This window comes from Triturus cristatus, chromosome 4_2 (genome assembly GCF_964204655.1).
Source record: "Triturus cristatus chromosome 4_2, aTriCri1.1, whole genome shotgun sequence".
Taxonomy (NCBI): domain Eukaryota; kingdom Metazoa; phylum Chordata; class Amphibia; order Caudata; family Salamandridae; genus Triturus; species Triturus cristatus.
The window spans coordinates 825,019,571-825,046,150 of record NC_140586.1 but is presented as its reverse complement, the minus strand read 5'-3'; the positions used below and the strand labels follow the sequence as shown (position 1 = coordinate 825,046,150).

Here is a 26,580-nt window from a genome sequence, read left to right as displayed (position 1 = left end):
CGGCTCGTCTTGTCTCAAATTCTCGAGCCAGAACTGCCTCTCTCCCACTATTACAATGCTTACACTGGCTTCCAATGTGCAAGCAGGTTAGATTTAAGACATGTTGCATTGTGCACAAAGCACTAAATGGTAAAAGTCCTGGTTGTCTAGCAGAAAAACTCATTCAATACCAGCCACCTAGACCTCTACGTTCAGGAGCAAAATCCTTGCTCGTTGATCCTCGTTTTAAGAAATCTAGCATGGATGGGAAAGAATTCTTCCACCTAGCTCCCATTACTGGAATCCGCTTCCTACTCATCTCTGGAAATGCCCAGAATACCTTTTATTTAGAAAGCTCCTTAAAACCGAGCTTTTCTAAAATATCCACTTCTAATCTGCCCTGACTGCTGCACCTCCGTAGCTTGGAGAACCCCTTTGGGGGTGATTCTGGCACTTTAAAAGTCAATAAATAAATAAAATAAAGTATGTAAAAAGTAAGTAAAAATTATTTTGATCTACCAAGAGGTAGCTTTACGCATACCCATGCCTTCATATTCACAGGACCATCTCCCAGTTACCATCCTCTCAAGTGCTTCTCTCTGTTTGTGGAGAGTTGGAGCCCACACCAAGAGCTTACACAAGTGTTGTGAGGAGAGACTCTATGATGAAGCAGCGTTAGAGTTTTCATCCTTGACAAATGAATGTGTTCATTGTTGCAATGACAGAGCGACTCCTCAGGATCCCTTTGGTACGACAGGATGCCATTTTCACAGACTATGAGGATCTTTGTGCTTGTGTTATATGTTTAGGAGACAATCTCGTTGGTCTTTAAATCACCACTAACTCTCTGTGCAATTTGTGCCTATGTGAGATTATACTTGGGGCATTCAGTTTTTTATTTTTATTTCTAAGATTTTTTTATTGGAGAAGTCAAGTTAAGAGCACTACAAAAGTAATATTGCGGACTATACATGTTCATACATTCCACTGTATGATAGTCCGACATGGGTAATTGGCGCATAATGAGTAATTGAGATGACAGTACACACACAAGATGAAACGATGGATAGGAAAGGAAGAAAACTGAAACAACAAAGAGAAAAAGACAGACACATGAAAGTGAAAGGAATTGGGGAACAGGAATATTCACTCTAAGGAAGTGCAGGCAGCAGGTATTGTGTAGGAATGAATGTTTATGGTAGCTTGAATTTTTTTTTCTTCTAGGCATAGATCTAATTTTGACCCTAATAAGCGGGAAGACTTTGTTATAGCTGCTGTTATGTAAGTTGTTGTTTGCACTTCTTGTAAAGCAAACCCAACCTGTGGTGTGAAATGTTATTGTATTTTTCCCCTGAATAGTTTTAACTCAATAGTACGTAGCACATCTATGATGAAGCGATCCTATACGTCTAAATGCTGGATAGGTGAGCACACGAAGAGTCCTAAGGAGACAATTATGTGGTTCAGAGTGAGGTTAGTGTTGAAAAACCTATTAAGGACTTTTTAGAAATGGGGATCTCTAGTTGGCAGAGGTAGGTACCTTTGTCTAAATAGAGACCCTTGCTTCTAGTCAGGGTAAGGGGGATACACACTTTAGATAATCCCTGCTCACCCCCTGGGTAGCTTGGCACGAGCAGACAGACTTATCCCAAAGGCAATGTGTAAAGTATTTGCACTCAAAACACACAGTAATACAGTGATAACACCACAAATGAACACCACACCAGTTTAGAAAAATAAAGTATCTTTATCTAAACTCAACAAGACCAAAATGACAAAAATCCAACATACATGTAATAAGAATATTACTTTAAAAAGGGTTCAAACAACTTGGCCCTTAAACTATGGATGCGTGATTTGTCTCAAAGTACCTGTAGTTGCAACAAAATTCACAAGGCCAAACAGCCGCGGAGAGGGGAAGCATCGAAAAACAAAGGGATGCGTCAGTTCCTGAGACTATGGGGAGGCAATACGACCGTCCTGCTGCACGCAGGTGAAGTGTTGCGTCAAATCCGGTCTATGTGGGGGGGGGTGGTCAATTCTGAGACGGTTCTGGTTGGCGGGTGATTCGTCGGGAAAATTTGCCGCACAGGGACGTCGGCAATCGGTGCGGCAGCATCGAGCAGCGCTGCATCGGTTTCTTCAGCCGCGATCCCTCGAGGCGTCGGTTCTTGCAGCGGCAAGAGGCTCTGCGTCGGTTTCGGCAGCGGCGATGTGTGGAGATTCTTCTCATACAGTGGTGCTGCGTCGGAAAAACAGCTGCAAGAAGAGCGATGCAGCGATTTTCTTGTAGTTGCGTTGCTTTTCCAGCTCCCAACAGCAGAAACAACCGCCAGAGGCCCAACACAGTCACAGGCACCTTGCAGGTCAGAACTCCCAGCAAGGAAGTTCAGAGGAACTTGGGGCGAAGTCTTTGTTTTCCTGAGACTTCAGAACAAGAGGCAAGCTCTACTCAAACCCTTGGAGATCTTCCTCAAGTAGGGGTACACAGCAAAGTCCTTGTCCTTTCCTTGACAGAAACAGCTACTGCAGGTCAACCCCAGACAGCACACAGCAAAGGGGCAGTACTCCTCCAGTTTTTTCAGCTCTTCTCCTTGGCAAAGTTTCCTCTTGATTCCAGAAGCAGTCTAAAGTTCTGAGGTTTTAGGTCTAATACTTATACCCCAAAATGTATTTGTTCTCATTGTGCAAGGGTTTCTGATCCTAGTCCAAACCAGTGTTGTCCTTACTGGTGCAGTATGATCACAGGGGGTGGAGACAGCATTGTGCAAGGGAGACGGGCCCTATTCAGGTGCAAGAATATCTCCTTCCACTACTCTAAATGCAGTCAAGCCCCATTCAGCTCAGCTCTGAGTCATCCAGGAAGGTCCAGGCACACCTCAATCCCGGTCAGTACTCAAACAGAGGCACACAGAATGGTTAAACAAGAAAATACCTACTTTCTAAAAGCGATACCAAAGGGGATGATGGACGGAGCGTTTGAGCAAATCAAACACTCACCCCCAGTCAACTGATCTGGGTTTAATCCATCATCATTCTTTAGCTCACTCCACCACCCCATTTCAGACATGGCCATATGCAAATCAGTCTGACCCTGTGCCTCATGGTAACAGTCCAGCCCGAACTGCCAAGTCATGTCTTCCATGGACCGGAAAAAAGCTGGGTGAATGTATGACATTGTTTTGGATTCTGTCCATCAATAGTTCTTTTTACTTTCTAAAAGTGGCATTTTCAAACACAATTTAAAAACCATCGTTACTAAAAGATGTGTTATTAAGTTCTGAGTTCAGAGAGCCTAAACATTATTTCTCGATCTTGTACAAATGGAAAGTTATACTTGTAAGATGTTACAAAGCATTTCCTATTCTATCCTGTGTGGGCAAGATAGCCTTTCAATGGTGAAAAACAAATTTGGCAGTATTTCACTATCGGGACATTTCACACACACCAGTACATGTCCTACTATTCACGTACACTGCACCCTGCCCAGGGGGGTACCTTGGGCCTACCATAGGGGTGCCTTACATGTAAGAAGAGGGAAGGTTTGGGCCTGGCAAGTTGGTTCACTTGCCAAGTTGACATGGCAGTTTACAAACAGCGCACAGACACTGCATTGGCAGGTCTGAGATACCTTTTCAGGGCCACTTATGTGGGTGGCACAGTCAGTCATGCAGGACCTGGCACACTTAGTGCACTTTACTAGGGACTTACCAGTAAATCAGATATGCTAATCAGGGAGAACCAATTGTAAACACAATTTACTCAGGGAGCACTTGCACGTTTGCACGTTGACACTGATCAGCAGTGGCAAAGTGTCCAAAGCATCTAAGCCAGCAAAAACGAAATCAAGCACAACATCAAAAATACAGGAAATAGAGGCAAGAAGTCAGGGGAAACCACGCCAAAGATGCCAAGTCTAACAGGACCCCCTTTATCTCCGTCCAGAAAGGTCTAATATGTTTACTGTAAAAAAGAGTAAGTGGTCTAAATCTCTCTTTAATTGTGACACTTTTCTGTGTAATTTCTTTCACAATTATCCTCTATTGGTCTCACCTACTGCGACTTGCAAGGAGAAGGGGCTGTTTTCATATAAGGTTTTGCATCCTACACCCTATTAATAACTATTAATTAAAAATAAATAATATGATCACTGTGTTGGCTTTGTTTTCTAAAGAGATTCTATGATCTAGACCAATGACTGTTGTCTAAAATGAGTCTATGGTGTGGAGTAGTTGCCTAAAGACCTGGAGTGCTGGCGAGATCATCTAAAGTGAGCCTAGGATCTGGACCGATGGCACTGTTGTATAAAGTAAATCTGTAATTTGGAGTGATGGCTAGTTAGTATAAGGCGAGTCTGTGGTCTGGAGCAAGGCTGGGTGTCTAAAGTGAGTGTGATCTAGAGCAATGTCTGGGTGTCTAAAGTGAGAGTAGAATCTGGAGTGGTGGCTGGGTGTCTAAAGTGAGTCTGTGATCTGGAGTAATAGCTAGATGTCTAAAGTGAGTCTGTGATCTGGAGTGATGGCTGGCTTTCTAAACTGAGTCTGTGATCTGGAGCGGAAGCTGGTTGTCTAAAGTGAAACGGTGATCTGGACTGATGCTGGGTGTCTACAGGAGTCTGATCTTGAGCGTTGGTTGTCTGTCCAAAGTGAGTATGTGATGTGCAGCGATGGCTCTCTGTCTGAAGTGAGTCTGGAGTGTGCAGCGATGCTGGGTGTCTAAAGTGAGTCTGTGGTCTGGATTGGCAATGGCTGGGTTTCTAAAGTAAGTATGTGATCTGGAGCGCAGGCTGGCTGTCTAAAGTGAGTCTGTGTTCTGGTGTGATGGCTGAGTGCCTAAAGTGAGTCTGTGGTCTGGAGCGTAGCTGGGTTCTAAAGTAAGTCTGTGATCTGGAGCGATACTGGGTGTCTGAAGTGAGTCTGTGGTCTGTAGCGAAGATGGGGATCTAAAGTGAGTGTGATATGGAGCGATGGCTGGGTTCTAAAGTGAGTGTGATCTGGAGCAATGACTGGGTATCTAAAGTGAGAGATGGGTGTGGATTGAACACTTTGCTATCTAAAGTGAGTCTTTTCTGGCATGGTTGCCCTCTTGTAAGTGAGTTTATTTTCTAGAGGAAAAGCTCTGTCGTCTAAAGTAACTTTATTTTCTGGAATGAGACCCTGCCTATATGAACTGGAGCAATGGCTGTATCATCTAATGCAAGAGTTTGTATGATCAGGAGCAATAGCTCTGATTTCTTAACAGCTGAGATTTTAGCACCCGGCACGGCTTGTGAGTGGGGGGGTCGCATGGGGTGTCGCATTTGCCGGAGGGAGGGAGAATTTTTTTTAAACATCACTTAGCTTTCTGCCGCCGGGTCCTGCGTCCCTGCTGTCCAGCCTTCGACTTCAGGAACAGGAAGCAGGCAGCCAGGCTCCCTCTCTAAGCCAATCACAACGCTGCAATGCAGCTTTGTGATTGGTCTGAGAACTCAGCCAGGGGCTGAAGGGGTGGGCATGTTCTCCATGCTGGCTGAGAGGGCTGACCAGTCATTGCGCACTTAAGAGCGGGCAAACCACTCCATTCCACCCGAGAGCAGAACAGTCGCAAAGCAGCACAAACATAAAATGATAATAACTTTCAGTTATTTCTGCTTCTCGCACTGCTTAAAAGCAGTGGGGCGACACTCCTCCGCCACAGCGGAGAAGCCGCCACTGTCTAATACCAAAATAATCTTTTCACTGTACCACTGCTGCCGATGCAGTATGCGGATATGCCAAAAGAACTATTGATGGACGGAATGCAGAACAAATCAAAACATTCAGCCCCAGTCAAGAGATCTGAGTTAAATCCATCATTCTATTGCTCACCATGTCACCACTGTTTAGACCATGCGGGGATGCTTGCATGGTACATCGGGAGGGCTAGCTCTGCTGTCTCGCACCTGAGGTGCGCCACATCATATCCTAGTAAAGCTCGCGGAACCCGTAATAAAATGAAAACATGTGAAGTGTGTTTACTTAATAACGTATTACTTTTTCACGGTGGAGCCTGCGTTCGCAGCAGGCGCCAAGTGCATCTGTTCTCTAGACTGCGTGCTATGAAGAGACCGGGCACTGGGAGGAAATGGCGGGCTCCTTCCGCCGCTGCGCAGGCAGTGCCTCGCCAGAGAAGGAGCAGCAGCCCTGTTATTAGCAGGAGTTAATGCCTCTCTTGACCCCCTCTTTAACAAGGCCCTGCAGCTAGGCGCTGCTGCTGCCGAGGCCCAACCTTGGGAGTGCGCAGGCCCATTCACTCTTAAAGTTATTGGGGACGTAACCCTGTCCATTAGCTAAAAAAGACTGAAATTACCTCTTCGCGCGCCTGCGAGGCTCCGGGGCTACACTTAGATTTGAAATTTTAACTAGGCCTAGATTCCGATGCTGCTGGGCAATCTGAAAGCTTTAACTTTAATTAAAAGGTTTTTTTCTTGTAGGTGACCTTAATTTGAAAAAAACATTTGTCTGACCCTCAGTTCCTGCCGGTGTTCTCTTTCACTGCAGCTCTTGCCGACAAATATTCATATGTGAGGGGCACAGACACATGCAGGGGAACAGACAGTAGACACTATCGATGAAATATGGATCCGATCATACAGCCTACAGCCCAACTGCGCATGCGTACACCGCTGTGCTCGAGAAGCTTCTAGATGAACAATACACAGTGTACACAAGCTTCATAGCCTCAGAGAATATAGGAATTCAAAGGAAAACAGACATTGAGTGACCCACAGCTGTTGACAAACACAGATCAATATATTACACACAAAATAAGGGACACGCAGAGGCTTGACAACATTTTTTTTTTTTAAAATACACAAATTACCTTTTACGTTCGGCAACATTTGAAAGTCTGAATTTCTAACTATCTGTCCATGCTTGCACATATGGAATTTAATACAATTTTATATCTCCTTATTATTTTCCTTGTACAAGTTTATCCTTTTTATGTAGTTATTTATCTGTATGCTTGTTACATTACTCCTACTGAAGAAAGGGAAAAAAGCTTTCAACTCCCTCCAATGCGCTACTGTCTCATCCTACACCGCCCTCAATATATCCTCTACCTCCACTCTCCGACTCCTACCAAACCTCATTCTACTACTATGATTGCCCTATGATACTTTCTTGACTCCTCCCTCCTTCACCCACCCGAAAACTCATTTTACTATTATGATCTCCCATTTAACCCTTTCTAGACTCTTCCCTCCGCTATTCCTCCTTAACTCACCCCAACTCTCATTTCCTGCTATGATCTCCCTAATAACCCATTGTACACTCTTTCCTCCTCCATCTCTCCTCTGACTCATCCCAAACCTCATCTGACTAATAGGAACTCCAAATAACATTATATAGATTCTTCCCTCCTCTATCCTATCCTGTTCAATCCAACTAACAGACTCCCATGTCCACCACTCAATGAACAACTTGTATTTCCCTACACTAATCCACCACTAATACTTTGGGTTCCGGAGTAGCGGCTACTCTCCAAAAAAGCGCTTCAACGCTTTGTCAGGGATAGTAAGCGCCAAAATAATAGAATTACAATTGATCCCACCGGAACACACAAAACACACACAGGGTATGTATTGAAACAGCACAAACCGCCACCAAATGCTCATTTGAACAAATATGACACCGGAGCACCAGGTCCGACCAGTGAGGAAATCACACAATACTCAGAGGACGTTCACATCTTCATAAGTGCCACAGGCCCAGGTAAGTGTCAGACGCGCCTTAAACAGATGCTGTGCATTGACCGGAATGCAAACACATTTGCACCAACAGGTTACAGAAGCAACAAACACCTGCTAGTTGTGCATCAAACACGTGACACATTCACAGTTGTAAAACATGCAGTGATTTGCAAAGTGTCACTTCCCTTAGTGCACACACACACAAGTGTGCAGAGACACAGGCACGGACGTGCACACAGATGCCAACACCTGACATGCGTTTGAATAAATACAGACAGATGCACACATTTAGGCACACACCAAAACTCATTTATACTGATGCAGACAGATAACAGACCTGTGTGACAGACCTAGGATGGTGCGAACCCAACAATTAAGGAGTGGGGACCATATGAATATTAAACATGTAACATAGGTGTGAACACAGCCACACATACATGTCATGATTAGCATTATCAATCTTGGTGCCTGGATACTGTGAATTTTTGAAAGCAGATGGTGGCCGCTTCCCGAGCTCTGTTAGAGGCTGTCCATTTTATCCACTCCACCTGACTCTGAAGTCCTGGGCGTTCATTACACGCAGCTGCAGCACCTGTCCGCGGATTGATGTGACATGAAGATGGATGTCCTTGTGGTGGGGTTTGTGTGTGTTTTATAGGGCTGCTTGTGGTCATATTTTAAAGCAGAGGCTCAGTGGCTCGCTCCATCACTCTGGGCTGGCCGGTGTGCACCATGTGTCTTTCATGGACCATCAAGATGTCTATTACACCTTTCCAAGGCCGTTGCTTCACAGGCACCTTCCGTAGAGGTCGCCGGCGTTTGCGGTGCTGCGGACGAGGATCGGGGAGGTACATCTGCCCTGTCTGTGCTCTATCAGCCTATTGAGGGTGCATCCTCTGTAACCCATGACCCATATCACCTCAGCATTACCTGCAGAGCACTGAGGTCAAACATGTGGCACCGCACATACAAGAACAAAGCTTGCATACCTCCTCATTAGTTGCTTCATCCTAAATGGGTCTGTGCAACTCTTACGCGAGGACCTTTGATGGACTGAAGAAGTTCTTCAGAGAACTGATGGCAAAGTTGGAGGTGACTGGGAAGCAGTCAAGCTTCACAACAACATTGAAATTGAAAAGTCGCACTGAGATGTTTTCTGAGCACACTGTGCTAGGATCTCAATCGCATAAGTCGCTTCAACACCAGATGCATATGCCAAAGGGTGAGGACACACATTGAAAAGCCCTAAAATTTTGCTTCCACTTTCCTTTTATTTCTCGTTTAGCAAAGTTCGTCTGGATGTTTTTTTTCATTTACTTCTTCCTGACATGGACTTTCGGATTGTTTTGCATTCATAGTAATAATGTTCTGGAGAGGCATTCCTAAATGGGCGAAGGATTCTCCTTTCATGACAAAATATTTTTGTATTGAATAAGAACAACCAATCAGGCATGCAGGGATCCGTTCAACAGACCAATGATATGGAGCGGGTTTGCACGTGGTCTTATTCCATAGTTTTCTGACAGCCAGGGCTAACTTTTTAGACCAATTTAAATCCATTTTATCCTACCTGCTTACAACAGTGAGTCGCCATATTTGGACCTTTCTAAAACCGCGGAGACCTCTGTGCGCACTGCTCAGCGATCCGCATCCTCAAGACAATTAAATCCTATAATCTAAACCGATGCAAACAGACATGTCCAACATCTAGAGGTGTGGAGAGGTGTGGCTCACTGGTTAGAGGTGGCAGATCCGTAAGCAGAGAATCGGCCAGGGACCAGGGTTCAATTCCCGACGCGCCAGGGTCGTGGACCAGGGTCAAAACGGACTCGATAATTCTCGCCTCGGTACCTACTCTAACCAGGAACACACTCGGCAACTCTGGGCATTAAGCTTGCCTCATCTCTACAACGGCCCCCCACAGACGCCAGGGATGCATGGTTTCACCTTGGAGATACCCAGAAAGGGACCATCTCACAGGGATAGCCAGGATGGGTTCCCCAGCGGTCTATAGCGCCGGGACACTTCCGAGTAGCTGTGCGCTGTATAAATGAAAATAACATAACATCTACAAGCAGTCGCGGTCACTCAAAGTTAAATGAGTGCTCTAAAGTGACAAACCTGTAACATAATTCTCTAATAGAAACGATAGACATCAGTAAAGCTAAGATGGCCGTCAAAGTCAGAGAATATCGATGGGAGGTTTTAACACAGTACACAGAAATGTGACCGACAGCCCTTCAATCATTCAATTCGCAAGTCACAAAGAGGCGACAAACCTATAAAAGGTGAGTGGGTCCTCTCATATCATCGAGAAGATGGTCAATCAGACTTTTGATATAATAAAGAAGCATGAAATATCATTGAGTTATCTAACATCAGAGAGAAGCAGCAGTTATCACAAGTAGCAAGGAGTCCTACAATAAGATAGACAAGCAACAGCCATCTCTACCGTCACGTACCTTATAAAACATAGACGAAGGGCAAACATGTATAGTCATTGATCCGTCTGTACCACAGAGATGTGAAGAACACTTCTAACATTATTGAAGCATCGAACCTCGTAGAGAATGGATGACCTTCTCGGCTACAGCTCAGCTACCTCTAGTCTCAAAGAGAACTCTAATATGGAGTTCTTTAAAGTCACAGAGGATCGACAAACATGTCGGTGGTCATTGAGTCCGGTGATCAACGTAATGAGGCCCCAGACCGGAGGCCACTTGAGGCGATCATCACACTTTTCTGGCAACACAGACCCCGATTATAGAATGTTCTGCTTCAACCAAAAAGTGTTTACCCTGATTGTGCTGCATTGTCAGTCTCTTCAGGCCAAACATTCAAAAGCTGTGCGCGGCAGCGGTTGACTGCTGCCAGAAGGTTGTACACAAGGTCTGGCTAAAGGCCGTGAGCAGCGGGGTTGGTTGATGCCAGGAGTTTGGGCAGGGGGCCTTGCTACATGCCAATCCCTGGGCCAGGAAACGGTAGGGGAGACTCCCCAAGCTCCTGGGGTGGGCGGGCTAGTAGGCAACTCTCCCTGGCAGGGACAGCTAGAAGACCTGCCTTGGCACTATCATCGTTATTGCTGACGCACTTGTTGGTCCTCTGCAACCCGTTAAGCTGACGCTGGTCATGCTCCCGAAGGAGGCTGCACATGGTGTCCTCCTCCAAGCCACAGCTCCTGGAGGGTTCCCTGGTACGCACATACTTCTGGCGCACATGCATGGTTGGGGGATTCAGCAAGCTACAGCTTCCTATGATGAACTCGAGGGAGGGGTGCACACTTTCCGTAGCAATGGTTTACAACAGTTGTTGAAACCTGCTTCAACTTGTGAAACGGGTGTAGACGGTGCCTTTAAGCTTATAATCAAACGTATGGAGTGAAGTATCTGCAGGAGCAGTTCTTCTGCAACAAGCAGCGGAAGTAAGACATCAGTGAAGACGCATTCATTGCGTTTCATTGCAGATATAGTCCGTGAGGCTCAGTTACTCCTCTCAGTTCCTGGTTTTCAAGGCTGTTCCTTTCGGCCTCTGTGATTCACAGGCAGATAGGTAAACCTTGTGACCAGCATTGCCTTTGTCCTAGGAAACACCATGTGAGCTCGCTGGATGGCATTAGAGCCTCCTCCTTAGGCTTTGACTTTCAGAGCATCGCAAAGTCGGAAAGTCAGGCCTGCTTTGCTTTTAGGGGGTGCAGTCTGTTAATTCCTTACGTTCTCTACTCGGAGGCCGTCTAGCGCCGATCCTCCTTTGTGTACAGCAGCAGAAAACTCTTCTCTTTAGTTATGGGGCAGAGACTTTACCATTAGTAAGTTTTCACAGCTTCCTGTACAGAGGTGTGCAGTGCTTCTTTTATGGAAAGGTGAACTTTGGATTAGCCAGGTTAGCCAGCTTTTATCCCAACTCTCCACTCAGATTCAAAGTTAACCCCAAAGATTTGGGTGGAACCAATCATGACAAAGATCATTTACTTCTAGGTGTGCCACAGCTCCTTGGCAACCAGCTTCAGGTGACCTGTCACACAGGTGTTCACTTTCTCCAAAGTACTCTCGCCAGTCAGCTGCTCTTGTTTGGGGTCTTCTCTCTCTCACAAAATAGGTAACAGCTGTGGAGGATCGTGGGCCCCAGCCCGTCACTCTGTTTCAGTTGTGCATTCCTTGGCTGTGTGTTTGGCCGCAGTCACTGTTCTGGAGGTGACGTTGTCAGACACAGGTTCACCTGCAGGAACTGGTTTAGTCTAAGCTCAGTGAACACAAAAGGTCCTTCCAGCTCCAGTCACGTGGATGTGAAGTCAAAGCCAGATGAGTGCGCTTGATTTACAATGAGTTTTACGGGCGAGGGTAATGGCAGTGCTGGAGGAGATGGAGGGAGAAAGAGTCATCAGCACTAACTCCCAAGAAATCCTATGAAGCAACCTACAACCTCTGTGGGAGACCCCCCGGCGTACCCAGCCTCTCTTGTACCCTGGTACAACATGCAATCTCGAAATTCTTTAGGGAAGCAATATGTAGCAGGTAAAAATGTATATACCCAATTATGACCCCCACCTCTTTATATTGCTGGACCTCAGCTGCCTTTGACACAGTCGACCACCTCACCCTCAAATGTACCCTGAAGCCTTAAATGGGGATCACCTGCAATATCCTTCACTGGTTCCCCTCCTACCTTTCCAAGTGATCCCAGTTTCTTCATATGGACACCTCCAGGCCCCAAAAGATCCATATCACCGGCAGACTTCCTTAAGGTTCCGTACAGTCTGTCTCCTGTGATCGTCAGCCTCTACAGGGCTGCTTCAGGTTCTAGTCACTTAAGCTAGCATCAAGAATCACCAATATGTCGATGATACGCAACACTACTTGAAACCCAACTCTGATTCAGACATCCAAAGCTTCAAACACTGCCTGCCTATCATGAGCCAAGGATGTCCAGTGCCTTCCTGAAGCTCAGTCACACCAATTCAGAATTCCTGTTATTTGCCAAGAACAACAAACAAGAAACAGTGCCAACTTGACTCAATGGCATGAAGTTGGCAGCTTTGATACCCAACTTTCACTGGAAGCCAAGTCACTTGGATTCACCCCGGACACCAACCTCCCCTCAAGGAACACGTTGCCAAAAAAGAAAGATGGCCTGGTAATAACACTCTCTTCCAAAGAATATGAAATCCTTTATTGCAGAAGGTGCCCTAGGGGCAGCTGTGCGTTAAACCATGAACATGGCCTAGTGGCAGGTCATGGCCCTCCTGGACATTTTGCCGGCACTGAAAGAGTTAACCTGAAACTTGTCTCCGGAAGACGCCACGGGTGGTGCGCTGGGGTATTGGAAGGTCTTGGAAGGTCGGGGTTCAGGGTCGCCCCTCGCTCGCATCCTTCGCAGCACCTCTCTTCCCGAGAGGCCCCACCCCTGCCCCCCACAGCTCACTCCCGCGCGCAGCACTTTGTCACCAGACAGCGCGCGTGCCTCGCCGACAGTGAGATATGAGCACAATTAGGCCGGATACAGTTCAATTATGATAAACAGCGCTCGCACCCTTTAAGCCGTGATTAAAAGGCATCCGCCCTTTGATAGAGAGGCCTAATTCCACATTATTACCGCCCGGGCTTGATTATAAAGCACTCTCTGGGTTTACAGTCGGAGATGGATGCGCGGCATCTCTATCGTTTACACATCACTGCTGACGTCGGCCCATCCCTTCTCATCACCTCCTTTTATCTGCGCACCCTCCCGCCCTCCTCACCCCCTGCGCTCTCACCTCTCCACCGCCCCCCAAGAGCCCCCATTCCTCTCGGTGTGGCAAGGCCTGCCTGCCTGCCACACGCAAGTGGGCAAAGTCACCCTTACGGTAACAGCTTGATGAATGGCCGCGGCGTAATGAAATGGAGACATCAAGGCGCGCTGCGAGGAAGAAAAAGTGGTAATCCGACAGAACGGAGCTGTCCCGAAACGGGGGGGAGCGGAAGAAGGATCGCCTCCCCGCCGTGCTCTGTCAAGGGAGAAATTACACATTTACTCTGGCTTTTTCTTAAGGAGACGGCCCCCATAGATCAAAACACGGATTTACAAGCCAATTTCCAACATGAAATATAGACACCAGGAATCAATTTAACCAGGGTTCTATTTTAGCTAACACCGGCTGCGATTAGTCGCAGGTAACTAACGCTCCCTGGCCCCCACCCAGCACCTGGCGCTTCCTCCCGCCATCTTCCCCGTCCAGGGTGCCGGCGCGGTGGGAAGTGCAGGGGGAGCTGGGGTTTAAAAGCAGGTCGGCTCCCTACACCCCGGACCGTAGGGAGGCGCTGGGAGCAGCATCTGTGCCGACGCACCACTAAATTGTAATTTATGGTATGTCATTTCCAAAAATCATGTCAGCGCCTCGTCCGGGTTAATAAGCGCTTTATATAAATACAATTTCAATACAGTTCAAGCAAACATGCTTTGACTAGGCCAGGCTTGTGTATTTGAACTGTATTGAAATTGTATTTTAATGGCCGTGTCCAGCTTGCAACCAAAGCACAGGCAATCAAAGACAAACTGAAAGCAGTGAAAATGCATGGGGGAAGCCAGTGGCCCCTCATCCATAACCATGGCAAAGCCTAAAATTTGAACGAAGATGAAACTAAAGGAGAGATTAGCCCAGCAAACCCCAGTACTAAAGTGCTCTACTTTTTAGGCAGGTATGCATGCACATGTGATCAAGTCATGTCATCACTCCCAGTGCAAGACAGCCAATGGCTGATGGAGCTGACTTATTGCCCTATGCCATCTGCTGGGGTGGACAGAAGCAAAAGTAAATAACCGATTACAGGCCAATAGATGAAGAGGGCTGTCCTAATGCACTACCTAGCTTTATTAAATACAAGACGATGAACTGAAAGTTTAAGCCGTCTCTAGGCCAAACTTAAAAGGCCCCTCCCACCAAGACACTGCAACTTAACCTGGTTTAATTCCGGTATGTATTTATCTTCACTGCTGACTGTCTTAACTTACATTTCAGGAATATTTTTGGCTACAACTTGCACGCTTCCTAGTTACGCGAATAATACTTCTAATACAACTGTATCTTTGTACAAGCATTTCTGCTGGCACATGAAACTGAACGATGTTTCGTAGTGGATATATGTAGTACATTTATCAAAAATTTTTATTAACCGTAAATTCCAACATGAAACCAAAAATACAACCTATACTAAGATTGCTTATCGTTCGGCTGTGCCCTTATGCACCAGCATCTGATAGCATTCTGTGAACGAAAGGTATATGCTTAAAGTTTTAACACAGTAGTTACCATACTCGTGAGCCATGACATCCCCAGAAGTGTAATCACTGTATTCTAAACCTGATAGTAATGTCACTGGAGGTGTATGGCATGACAACGGATGCATCTTAGAATAAATGACAACGTGGCTTTACACCCAGAAGGCACCACGAGAAATACATGATGAACGAGTGACATCCTAGGGCGGTGCCTGGCCTTCACTCAGTTAATAGTCTATTCACTAGCAAGCATACCAGCCCTGTCCATTGCTGCCAGTCATTCCCTCTAGTGCTCCTGCGATAATACGTTTGTCAGCTATTCAGCTTCCAGGAGGTTGTTGATCACTCTCTTCCTGCTAGGGAGCTACCTGTGACCCCTTGACCGGTAGGTACAATCCGCAGGCTCCCCAGAAGCCGCAGGGCAGATCCAGCCTCTCTGTGGTATGTAGCTTGATTGACACATCAGTAAGCTGCCTCATAAATCAGTAGAGTGGCACGCATCCAAACGCAGAAATGTGACGTAGAATCTCCTGTTGCAGTGTTTACGTGCAGTAGTTTGCTTGCCCCGCCACACCTGCTTCCGGGCCACCCCGAAGCGCACCCAAGGATCCTTCTCCTGTCGAAACTGCAGCTACACCTGAACAAGCCACCACTACGTCCACCGGGGTAGGGCGCAACAACCTCTGATGCATACTACTCAACACCCGCTCCGCCCGCAAGCACGCCATTGAACTCTGGGACCTACTTGACGACTCCTCCCCAGACGTCGCCTTCCTGACAGGGACCTGTATGAACCCCTCCTCGGCACCCGACATTGCCATAGCCATTCCTGACGGCTACAAGATCACCCGCAGGGACCGCACCAACCGAGCAGGAGAAGGAATCGCCATCGTCCACAGAAACACCCTCAGAATCTCGACCAGCTCCGACGACACCCTCAGCACAGCCGAACACCTGCACTTCCAGATCCACACCGACCCCAGCACCACCCTCGGAGGAACTCTCATCTACAGACCCCCCCGGCCACAGTTCAGCGACTCCATCGCCGACTTCGTCAGCACACACGTCCTTGCATCCATGAACTACATCCTCCTCGGAGACCTGAACTTCCACCTCGAAAACACCAACGACAGCAACTCCACCCCTCTGCTCGACAACCTCGCCAACCTCGGACTCAAACAGCTCGTTACGACTCCCATCCACTCCACCGGGCACAGGCTCGACCCCATCTTCTCCGCGAGCAACCACGTCACCTTCAGCCACACCACCGAACCCCACTGGACTGAGCACCACTGCATCCACTTCACCTTCGAGAAGCCTACCACGCACCACCGCTCACAATGGGTCCCCCGCCGCAGGTGGAGCAAAGTCACCGAAAACCCACCAACGGACACTACCGACACCGACTCCGCCGCCCGCAACCTAAGGCAATGGATTGACGACTGTGCCAACACACTCGCCGCAACCAAGAAACCCTCGAACAGACGCACCAACAGAAAAGCCATCTGGTTCACCGCTGACCTCCAGGCATCCAAGCAGGCCTGCCGTAGGCTCGAGAAGAAGTGGCACTACGAACAGACACCGGACAGCAACACAGCCTACAAAAGTGCCATCTGCAGAGACCACCAACTCATCCGAACCGCCAACATGACCTCCTTCAAAGAACGCATCGACAACAACGCACACAACAGCAAAGAGCTCTTCAACATCATGAGGGAACTCTCCAACCCCAACCCCAACCCCAGCTCCAACTCCAACGACATCCTGCCATCACAAGACCTCTGCGACTCCCTAGCCACCTTCTTCCACCGCAAGATTGCAGACATCCACGACAGCTTCAACAACCAGGCCCCCCCGACAGACACAGACACCTCAGACTCACCGCACCCCAGCCACATCGACCCTCTGCTTTCCTGGATCCACGTCAACAACGACAACACCATCAAAATCATGAACACCATCCATTCCGGCTCACCATCCGACCCCTGCCCGCACCACATCTTCAACAAAGCAAGCTCCACCATCGCACCTCCTCTCCACAAGATTATCAACAGCTCCTTCGAGACCGCCACCTTCCCGGAGAGCTGGAAGCACGCCGAGATCAACGCCTTACTCAAAAAACCCAAGGCTGACGCCAAGGACCTCAAGAACTTCCGGCCCATCTCCCTACTCCCGTTCCCGGCAAAAGTAATCGAGAAGATTGTCAACAGGCAACTGACCTCCTTCCTTGAAGAGAATAACACCCTGGACCCATCCCAATCCAGATTCCACAGTAACCACAGCACCGAAACAGCCCTCATCGCCTCCACTGACGACATCAGGGCCATGCTGGACAACGGAGAAACCGTGCCCTCATCCTCCTGGACCTTTCGGCCGCCTTCGACACCGTCTGCCACCACACCCTCCGCACACGCCTTCACAACGCAGGGATCCGCGACAAAGCCCTGGACTGGACCACCTCCTTCCTCACCGGCAGAACCCAGAGTGTCCGCCTCCCCCATTCCGTTCTAAAGACACCAAGATCATCTGCGGCGTACCCCAAGGATCGTCCCTTAGCACGACACTCTTCAACGTCTACATGGCACCACTCGCCAATATCGTCCGATCGCACAACCTCAACATCATCTCATACGCCGACGACACCCAGCTGATCCTCTCTCTCTCACCAAAGCCCCCACCAACACCAAATCCAACCTCCACGAAGGATTGAAGGCCATCGCCGAATGAATGATGATCAGCCACCTGAAACTGAACTTGGACAAGACGGAGGTCCTTATCATCGGATCCAACCCTCCGCCCGGGACGACTCATGGTGGCCGCCCGCAGGGAGCAGCACCGACCCCCACTGACCATGCACGCAACCTGGGGGTCATCCTAGACTCGGTGTTGGCAATGACCCAGCAAGTAAATGCCGTCTCCTCCTCCTGCTTCAACACCCTCCGCATGCTCCACAAGATCTATAGATGGATCCCCACCGGAACCAGGCCCTCGTCAGCAGCAGGCTGGACTACAGCAACGCTCTCTATGCAGGAACCTCAGCCAAACTTCAGAAACAATAACGCATACAGAACGCCTCTGCACGCCTCATCCTAGACATCCCCTGCCACAGTCACATCACAGCCCACCTGAAAGATCTGCACTGGCTCCCCGTCAACAAGAGGATCACCTTCAAGGTCCTCACCCACGCTCACAAAGCACTCCACAACACCGGACCAGCGTACCTCAACAAACGACTCACCTTCTACACCCCGAACCGCCAGCTTCACTCTGCTGACCTCGCCCTCGCCATGGTCCCCCGCATCCGGCGAGCGACCACCGGTAGCAGATCATTCTCCCACCTTGCGGAAAAAACCTAGAAAACCCTCCCCATCTGCCTGCAACAGACGCAGGACCTGCTGGCCTTCAGGAGAACTCTAGACCTGGCTGTTCGAGCAGTAGCAGCACCCCTGCGCCTCCCCCCCCCCCCCCCCACCCCCCACACACACACACACACCCCAGTGCCTTGAGACCCTCACGGGTAAGTAGTGCGCTCTACAAATGGATTGATTGATTGATTGATTAGTGGATGCACAGCATTGAAGGACGCATGCGCGGCACAGGCGTTAGAGCATTTGGTTTTTAAGTAGCCCAGGCTGAGGAGCTCTTCCGGGTTATTGGTGTGTAGAGTGAGTCTTGGTTGCTTAGTGCAGGACAGGGTTCCACTGCGTTGGCCTCTCTCTGAACCACACCTGATTTCTATGTGGCATTGAACAGTGAAGCCCAAGCTCTGAATGTATTCCTGCCCGGAATGCGGGCATTTTAATGGGGTTTGCACTTTCCTGACAGGTGGCACTGGAAGGCTAGGGTTGCCATTTTGCTTGGCTGTTTTGCTTTTCCTTTGGAGGCAGTGAATACTTTTTAGGTGTAAAATTTTGTGTTTTATCTACTGTCACCTAGAATGAATGTTGCTACCGCGTTTATAGGATGTGTAGGTTTTAGAGTCTGTTAAACAAAAAAGGGGAGTAGCTTTCAAATAGTAGCAGTAGTCTAGCTTCTCTTTTATGAACGTCTGCGTTATGGCTTGAACGCATTTTATTTTTATTTTCTGGAAATGAAGCACTGCATTTAGAATCCACAATAGATCTTAATAACAATGTTTATTGGTAACCAGGCTTATCAGTTGATGCATGCTCAGTTTCTGCCAGGCTCGCAAAGATATGCATGCTCTCTTCCTTCCACGCTTACCAAGATATGCATGCTCGCTTCCTTCCAGGCTCACCAAGGGATGCATGCTCGCTTCCTTTCAGGCATACCTAGGGATGCATGTTCACTTCCTGCCAGGCTCACCAAGGGATGAAATACCAGTATTTATTAAGCGCGCAGCTACCTCCGAAGTGGTGTCCCGGCGCTAGGGGCCCTCGGGAAGATTATGCGAGCTATTGCCCAGAGTCAGATGGTGCTGGGCTAAACCTGCCGCCGGCACCGGAGATCGAACCGTGAACACTGTAGTCCGGAGTCAGGCACCCTGGCCACTGCGCCACACCTCTTCGACGAGTGCTCACTGCCTGCCAGGCTCACCAAGGGATGCATGTTCACTTCCTGCCAGGCTCACCAAAAGATGCATGCTCGCTTCCTTCCAGGCTCACTAAGGGATGTATGCTCACTTCCTTTCAGGCTTACCTAGGGATGCATGTTCACTTCCTGCCAGGCTCACCAAGGGATGAAATGGAATACCAGTATTTATTAAGCGCGCAGCTACCTCGGAAGTGGTGTCCCGGCGCTAGGGGCCCTCGGGAAGATTAAGCGAGCTATTGCCCAGAGTCACATGGTGCTGGGCTAACCTGCCGCCGGCACCGGGGATCGAACCGTGAACCCTGTAGTCCGGAGTCAGGCACCCTGGCCGCTGCGCCACACCTGTTCCACGAATGCTCACTTCCTGCCAGGCTCTCCAAGGTATGCATGCTCACTTCCTGCCAGGCTCACCAAGGGATGCATGCTCACTTCCTGCCAGGCTCACCAAAAGATGCATGCTCGCTTCCTTCCAGGCTCACTAAGGGATGTATGCTCACTTCCTGCCAGGCTCTCCAAGGGATGCATGGTTGCTTCCTGCCAGGCTCATCTGCGGATTTATGCTTCATTTCTTCACATTCAAGCCTTTGTGTTGGCTGTGAGTTTGTCGTTATGCTTCACAGGAATCCATATTCAGGGGGTTCGTTCTATCAGGATCTGGAAGCCATTGGGTTTGATGGTTACAGCAGACTGAGCAAGAGGGCCCTAAATTCGGCTTTGTTGTCTGAAAGGTTGTCCATACCCATGGTTGCCCCCGGATGTGACACATGGTGGCCAACCTACGAATGTGCTGTATGATTATGCTTCTCAGAATAAATATTGCCCCAGTATGTGGTCAAGGTGGAGATCTGCGGTTTCTGAGAACTTTTGCAAGCGTCCTAACTACCTGAACAGTGCAGATTTACAGACTGCCTCTTCTACTGCTGTTGTCTTTAATTAGCAATGATATTGTGCATTGATGCTTAACCCTTTGCTTGTCTCACTCTTCTCCCCCACAGATGACTGCAGGAACATTGCTAATATCATGAAGACTCTCGCCCACAGGGGTTTCATCTTTAAACAAACCTCCAGACGCATCTGATTCCCCAGGAGTAGCGGGACAAAAGGCTGCATGCAGCGCTTTTCTGACCGTGTGTTCACGCGTGAGGACAGACAGGAAGTAGAATTCAAGGCAAGTGGACAGAGCAGCTCGACCATCACCGCCTGCAAAGACAAGACAACATGGACAAGGAAACTTATCTTTGTGCAGACCCAAAATATGAATGCCCTCCATAACAGGCCCCGGCTCCAGTCCGGGGGGCGGGGGGAGAGATCAGGCTGAGTGGAGGGGGTGGCCACCACCACCACCTTTTCCCCTCTTCTCCTACCAGCCCCACATGTGATTTTTGGGGAATGGGAGTGAGGTGGGAAAAGGCTGAAACCATGTTGAAAGATGGGGACAGGTGCAGTATACCGTAGACAACCGCTCCTCAATTTTCCCACAAAGTGGAAATTCTTCAGCGAACAGAATCCTGTGTGTGGGAGTGGGAGGAAAAGCGCTGAAGAGCGGCAACCCTTACATTAACCCTGGATCTCTACCCCTGGAGCTAGCTGCATGCGATGAAAACATAAAACAAAATAAAAAATAAAAGTATCAAACTAAAAAAAAAAAAAAAAAAAGCCTGGGCCAGGGTCAGTTCCGGACAGGATGCCCTTCTCTTGTATCAGACGTGACTTTGTAGCAGGGACGTCATAGCACCTGTTTGGAATTGTAGCTTTCCTTGTTCTTTGGATTTCACACCATATTTTATTATTTAGGAAGGCCTCACTACAGCTGCGCCCCAGGTATTGACGACTTTGGGATTATTCTAGCACTAAAAGGTGACTGCTACCTCTGATCCTAATGCAGTGACCTCTCTCCATAGTCCTCACCCGGTTCCTTCGCTCATTTTAAGGAATGCCTTGTTCTTCCCACTGTCTTACTCTCCCTTTTACTGCAAATCTACGCCCTCACGGAGAGTGGTACAGGCCAGTCACCACGCTGCTTTCCCTGCTCTTTGAGACCTGACTTCTGGGTACTTCCCTCACCCTCTTCAGTGGGGACTCATACCTTCCTTGGAATCGTTAACATCTCCACCTTCTTTGCAGATCCCAGCCCTCGACACCTTCCCTTCCTTTTATGTGACATTTCTTTTAGGTCCTTCCCATCTACTTTACACCCTCCCCATTCAGCTGTCACCCCCGTTCCTTCTCAAATGAGCATTCTCCCCTCACTACCTTCCACCCTGCTTCTCCCATTCCTCCTTATTCTGTTTCTCCTTTTAGCCTGTGTGACATCAGCCCGTCCCATCCTTTTATCCTTCCCATCCTTTTATCCATTCCATCTTTTTCTTTCCCCGCGCTCCTTCCAATTATTCTCATCCCAATGTCAGTGCTTTACTTTTGGCCCTCCTCTAGCCTGTCTTCTGATCCTCCTCCTCCTCCCCTAAGATGGACTCTCTTTTCAGCACTACCCATCTGTTTATTGCTTTCTATCTTGATTGGTCCCCATCTCCTGCAGAAGATTCTTTTGACTGGCCACACGGGCAGTGCTTTTTACATCTTTTTTCTGTTCCTCAAAAAACTTGACCTAACCCCCTCGTCTTCCTATTCCAAATTCCAAATCTCAGCTAGGCCACTAAACTTTAGAACTCACCTGCTTTTTAAACGTTGGTGAGTCTAAATGCAGCTTTTTCGTGTATTAAGTAATCTCCAAAGTCCTGGGACACATGGTTGCACTTCTCTTTTAATCAAAATGCTTCTAACATGCCTTTGGTTTTCACAGGTGCTGGACTGTGGACCCCAGAAACCGAGGAGTTAAATGAATGCTTTTGTCTGTATTGTTAATGCTGCAAACTCTTTTGTTCTTATAAATTTATAAATAGGAAGGGTCTGTTTTAATTTCCTCATTTAATGAGATTTGGCTGTATTCTCTGTCCCCTGACTCAAGTTTCTAGTTTAATTTATTAAGATTGATTATATGCCGACATGGGAAAACGAACTTTAAAAAAAATATAAATAATCCCCTTATACAAGTTACATACATTCGATCATTTTAAAATAAATAACAGTTCTTCACTTACTATTCTCCCCAAACCTCTCAGCACTTAAGCAACAAACAATCCACATGAAATATCCCAAATTTATGGCTAAATTTAAACCAGTTTTTGTACAATGATGCCTAAATCACATTGATCCTACTGAGAAATAAATAAACTGTCACCTGACTCATTCCTCTTAAATCTCGACCGACTGTGGCATGACGTGGACTGTTAACGTGTTCTGCCGCTGATGGATTCAATTGTCATCTCCAAAGGACCCTGCTGCAGGCAAGAAGTTTGTGATTAATGAAATATTGAGGTTTTAAAAAGGCTCTCAGCCCTTTATCAATTTTTCTCAATGCCTCTTTCTTATAGCTTGAACCTACGCTGGTCCAGATGAGACTTTGTTTTTTTTTCTCCTCCACTAGTTTCCTACTGCCAGGTTCCTAGATGCGCTCTCCTCTTTTTTGGCCACCTCTGCCTTGGAGGAAGCTAATTCAATTGTTATCAATTTGACTGAGAGCCTGTTGAGTGTTCCCAGCTGACTTGACGTTACCCTCTAAGACTGCAGTTAGGTGTCACTGTAGTGCTTATAACTTGCTGCTCCACTGAGGATCTGTAGCCTTCTACAGGTAGCCTCCTCCTGGCACCAACAGCTCTGATAGATCAATATTTTTAGCCGTGAAGAGCTACCAGGTGGTGTTCACTACAATCTTCTGTGAGCTCAAGCTTCACATAGCTTTTCTGGTTCTGTCCATGCTCTGTGACGATCACGTGAAGGGAGAGCCAAAGGCGATCCAAGCTTGTCTTGCATATGTTATGTCTGCCTCGTACACTCTCATGAACTGTTGTGCAGCACAAATTGCTTGGATACAGACTTGTTTTGTTAACACATGATATTTTTGTGGTGCCATTGCTCATACTCGAGCTACTGTGGCTAATTAAGCCTGAATCCTCTTCTACAGTTTCAGATTTACAGCTTGGAATAGGAGATCTTCAGAGACCTATCAAGAATGGGCGCTTTGAACCTGTGTTGAATGAGAGCTCTCCAGAGACCTATCGAGAACAAGAGCTTGATACATACGTGGAATGGAAACTGCTTAGATATTTGTGGAATGAGAGCTGCTTAGAGAACTATTGTATCTCAAAAGCAAAAAGTAACCTCTCCATAGCCCTATGATGAATGAGAGCTCTTCAGAGACCTTTGCGAAATGAGAGGCCATCGGAGGCATTTGTGGAAGGATAGCTTTCCAGAGACCTATCAAGAATAAAAGCTCAAAAACTTTGTTGATGAGAACTCTTCCAAGGCCTGCCATGGCTGAGAGCTTCAGAACTGTGCAGCATGATAGCTCTCTGGAGACCTACTAGGAAATGCAGCTTGAAACCTGTGTGTTGAATGAGGAATTTTCAGGGACTGATAAAGAATGAGAGCTTGAGACCTGTGTAGAATAAGAGCTCGACAGAAAACAGTCAAGGATGAAAGTTTGAGACTTGTGTGGAATGAAAGATGTTTAGAGACCTTCTGGGAACGAGATCTTGAGACCTGTACAGCGTCAAAGCTCTTCAGACGCCTCTGTGGAATGAGAGCCCTATAGACTTCTGTGTGGAATGAGAGCTCCATACAGCGGTATGGATTGGGAGCTGCTTAGGTAATCCTTATGCTTAGTGAGCACTGTTCAGAGACCTATCAAAAATGAGGCTTGAGAATGGTATGGAATGAGAGCTCATCAAAAACCTACTAGGAATGAGAGCTTAAGAACTTTATTGAAGGAGAGCTCTCCGGAGACCGATCAAGAATGGGACCTTGAAAATTTTGAGAATGATAAATCTTCAGAGACCTCCCATGACTGGGAGCTTCAGAACCATGTGGAATGATCGCTTTCCAGAGACCATGACTGAGAGCTTCAGAACTGTGTGGAATGATTGCTTTCCAGAGACCTACTAGGAAATACAGCTTGGGACCTGTATGCTGAATTGGAGATTTCCAGAGACGTATCCAGAATAAGAGCTTGATCCCTGAATAGAATGAGAGCTCGACAGAATTAAGTATGAGAGCTTGAGACTTGAGACGAATGAAAGATCTTCAGAAACGTGCCAGGAATGAGAGCCTGCGACCTGTGTGGTGTCAGAGGTCTTTCGACACCTGTGTGGAATAATCCCCCTTTAGACTCCTTTGTGAAATTAGAGCTCCACACAACACTATGGATTGAGAGCAACTTAGGTAATGCTTTGGTTTAATGAGCACTCTTCAGAGACCTATCAAAATTGAGGCTTGGGACTGGTGTGGAATGAGAGCTCATTAAAGACCTACTGGGAATGAGAGCTTAAGAACTTTGTGGAAAGACAGCTTGATACCTGAGTGGAATGTGAGATCTTTAGAAGCCAATGAAGAATGAGAGCTTGAGACCAGTATTAAATCACAGCACGTCAGAAGTGGCAGGATGAGAGCTTAATATCTGTGTGGAATGACAGATCTCCAGAGATGATCAAGAATGAGAGGGTTGAGACTGAAATGGAATGAGAGCTCTTAACGCATCTTTGTGGAATCATAGCTCTTTATAGACTTTTATAGAATGAGAGCTTAACAGTACACTATGGAATGAAACCTGTTTAGGTAATTATTATGTTTAATATGAACTCTTCAGAGACCCACATGAAACGACAATTTGTAATGGAAATGTAGATTGAGGCTTCCGGTGCATGGAATGAGAGCTCTTTAGGGACCTCTCTGGAATGAAATATAGAGATGTCTGATAAGAACCCAACAGAGTCCTGCGAAAGGAGAACTTTTCAGAGATCTGTAAAGGGTGAAAGACATGATAAATCTGCGCAAATGTTAGATTGGAATCTTCTAATTCCTGTGTGGATTGAGAGCTGCCTAGTGATCTATTATTGATTTAAGGGGAGCCTGTTCAAAGATGCGTGTGGGAGATTAAGAGTTCTTCAGAGACCTGCTTGTAAATTAGATCTCCTCAGGGACCCGTGTGGTCGAATGAGATCAAAGTCTTGAGTCACAAGGTGATGTCCAGTCACACAGGAAGGGCCTCCTCAGGATAATAGCCATGCACCACCAGTATACAGTTGAGAAGTGAGAACTCGGAGATTGGTCGATGGTGTAAAGAGACCTGGGAAGAACCAGAGGTCTGTCATATCATGTGTCCCAGGAGTTGTGTGTGAAGCGTGGGCTTTATTAGTACACTGTGGAATGGGATCTTTTTTTAAACAATGTGCCCTCAGGAAACATCTGTGGCATGAGTGTGGTTTGGCACCCAATGCCACATGTGACTTGTATGGAGTAAGACCTGATTAAAAGCCTGTGTGCCTGTGACACGCAATCAATTAGAGTAGACCTGCATCATTTCAACTGCTTTAAGGAGAATAACCATGCTAAATCAGATGGACTCTCTCCTGTGACACGCACCCAGTTCCAACAGGCCTTAGATTACCCTTGAGCAAGGAGTGTAGGTGCCATAGGAAGATCTGGAGGTCAGCGAGCGAGAAACCCAAGGGTTTTGCAGCAGATAGAGAATACAGCCATCGCATCCAGCAGTTCACTTCTAGTGCTCAGTAGGTGCCATTTCAGTCAAAAAGAAAACAAAATATCAAAAGAGTGAAATTTCCATCCATGGTCATTGCCGAGTTATTCAATTCTTGCTGTAAATGTGTCACGTCAATAACATTTGGAAACATCATTAAAGCAAGTTTCATATCTTTAAACCATACTCACTGGTGTTTGTGTTATTTCTTCACTGGCATTCACAAACAACCAAAGAAAGCAGACTTACTTTTTAACAGTGTTGTTGTTTACTTTCATGCGAGTTGTGGTTTAATGAATAAATGGATTAGGAGAAATGATTTTACATGATCATTCCGGTGGACACTTCTAAACACAAATTCCTCACCTTTAGAATCTCCTCAGGTGCCAGTCTGGAACTGGAAGATTTAAACCAGTAGGTTGAGTCCTGTGCCGTTCTGCTTACTTTGTTCTTCTCCGGAAGTGACGAACGAAGACACTTACAAGCACCACCTCTG

At 47.3% G+C, this 26,580-nt stretch overlaps 1 protein-coding gene across 3 annotated transcripts in view; it reads left to right on the top strand.

Annotated features, from left to right (window-relative positions):
- ERI3 (ERI1 exoribonuclease family member 3) overlaps positions 1 to 26,270 on the top strand; it is a 1,537,399-nt gene extending 1,511,129 nt beyond the window's left edge. For all 3 annotated transcript variants that reach the window (XM_085602780.1, XM_085602782.1, XM_085602781.1), the window contains one exon: positions 20,488 to 26,270. In XM_085602780.1, the coding sequence (XP_085458906.1) occupies positions 20,488 to 20,570 (83 nt within the window). In that variant the 3' untranslated portion in view covers positions 20,571 to 26,270. The remainder of the gene's footprint in view (positions 1 to 20,487) is intronic.
- The last annotated feature ends 310 nt before the right edge of the window (positions 26,271 to 26,580 follow it).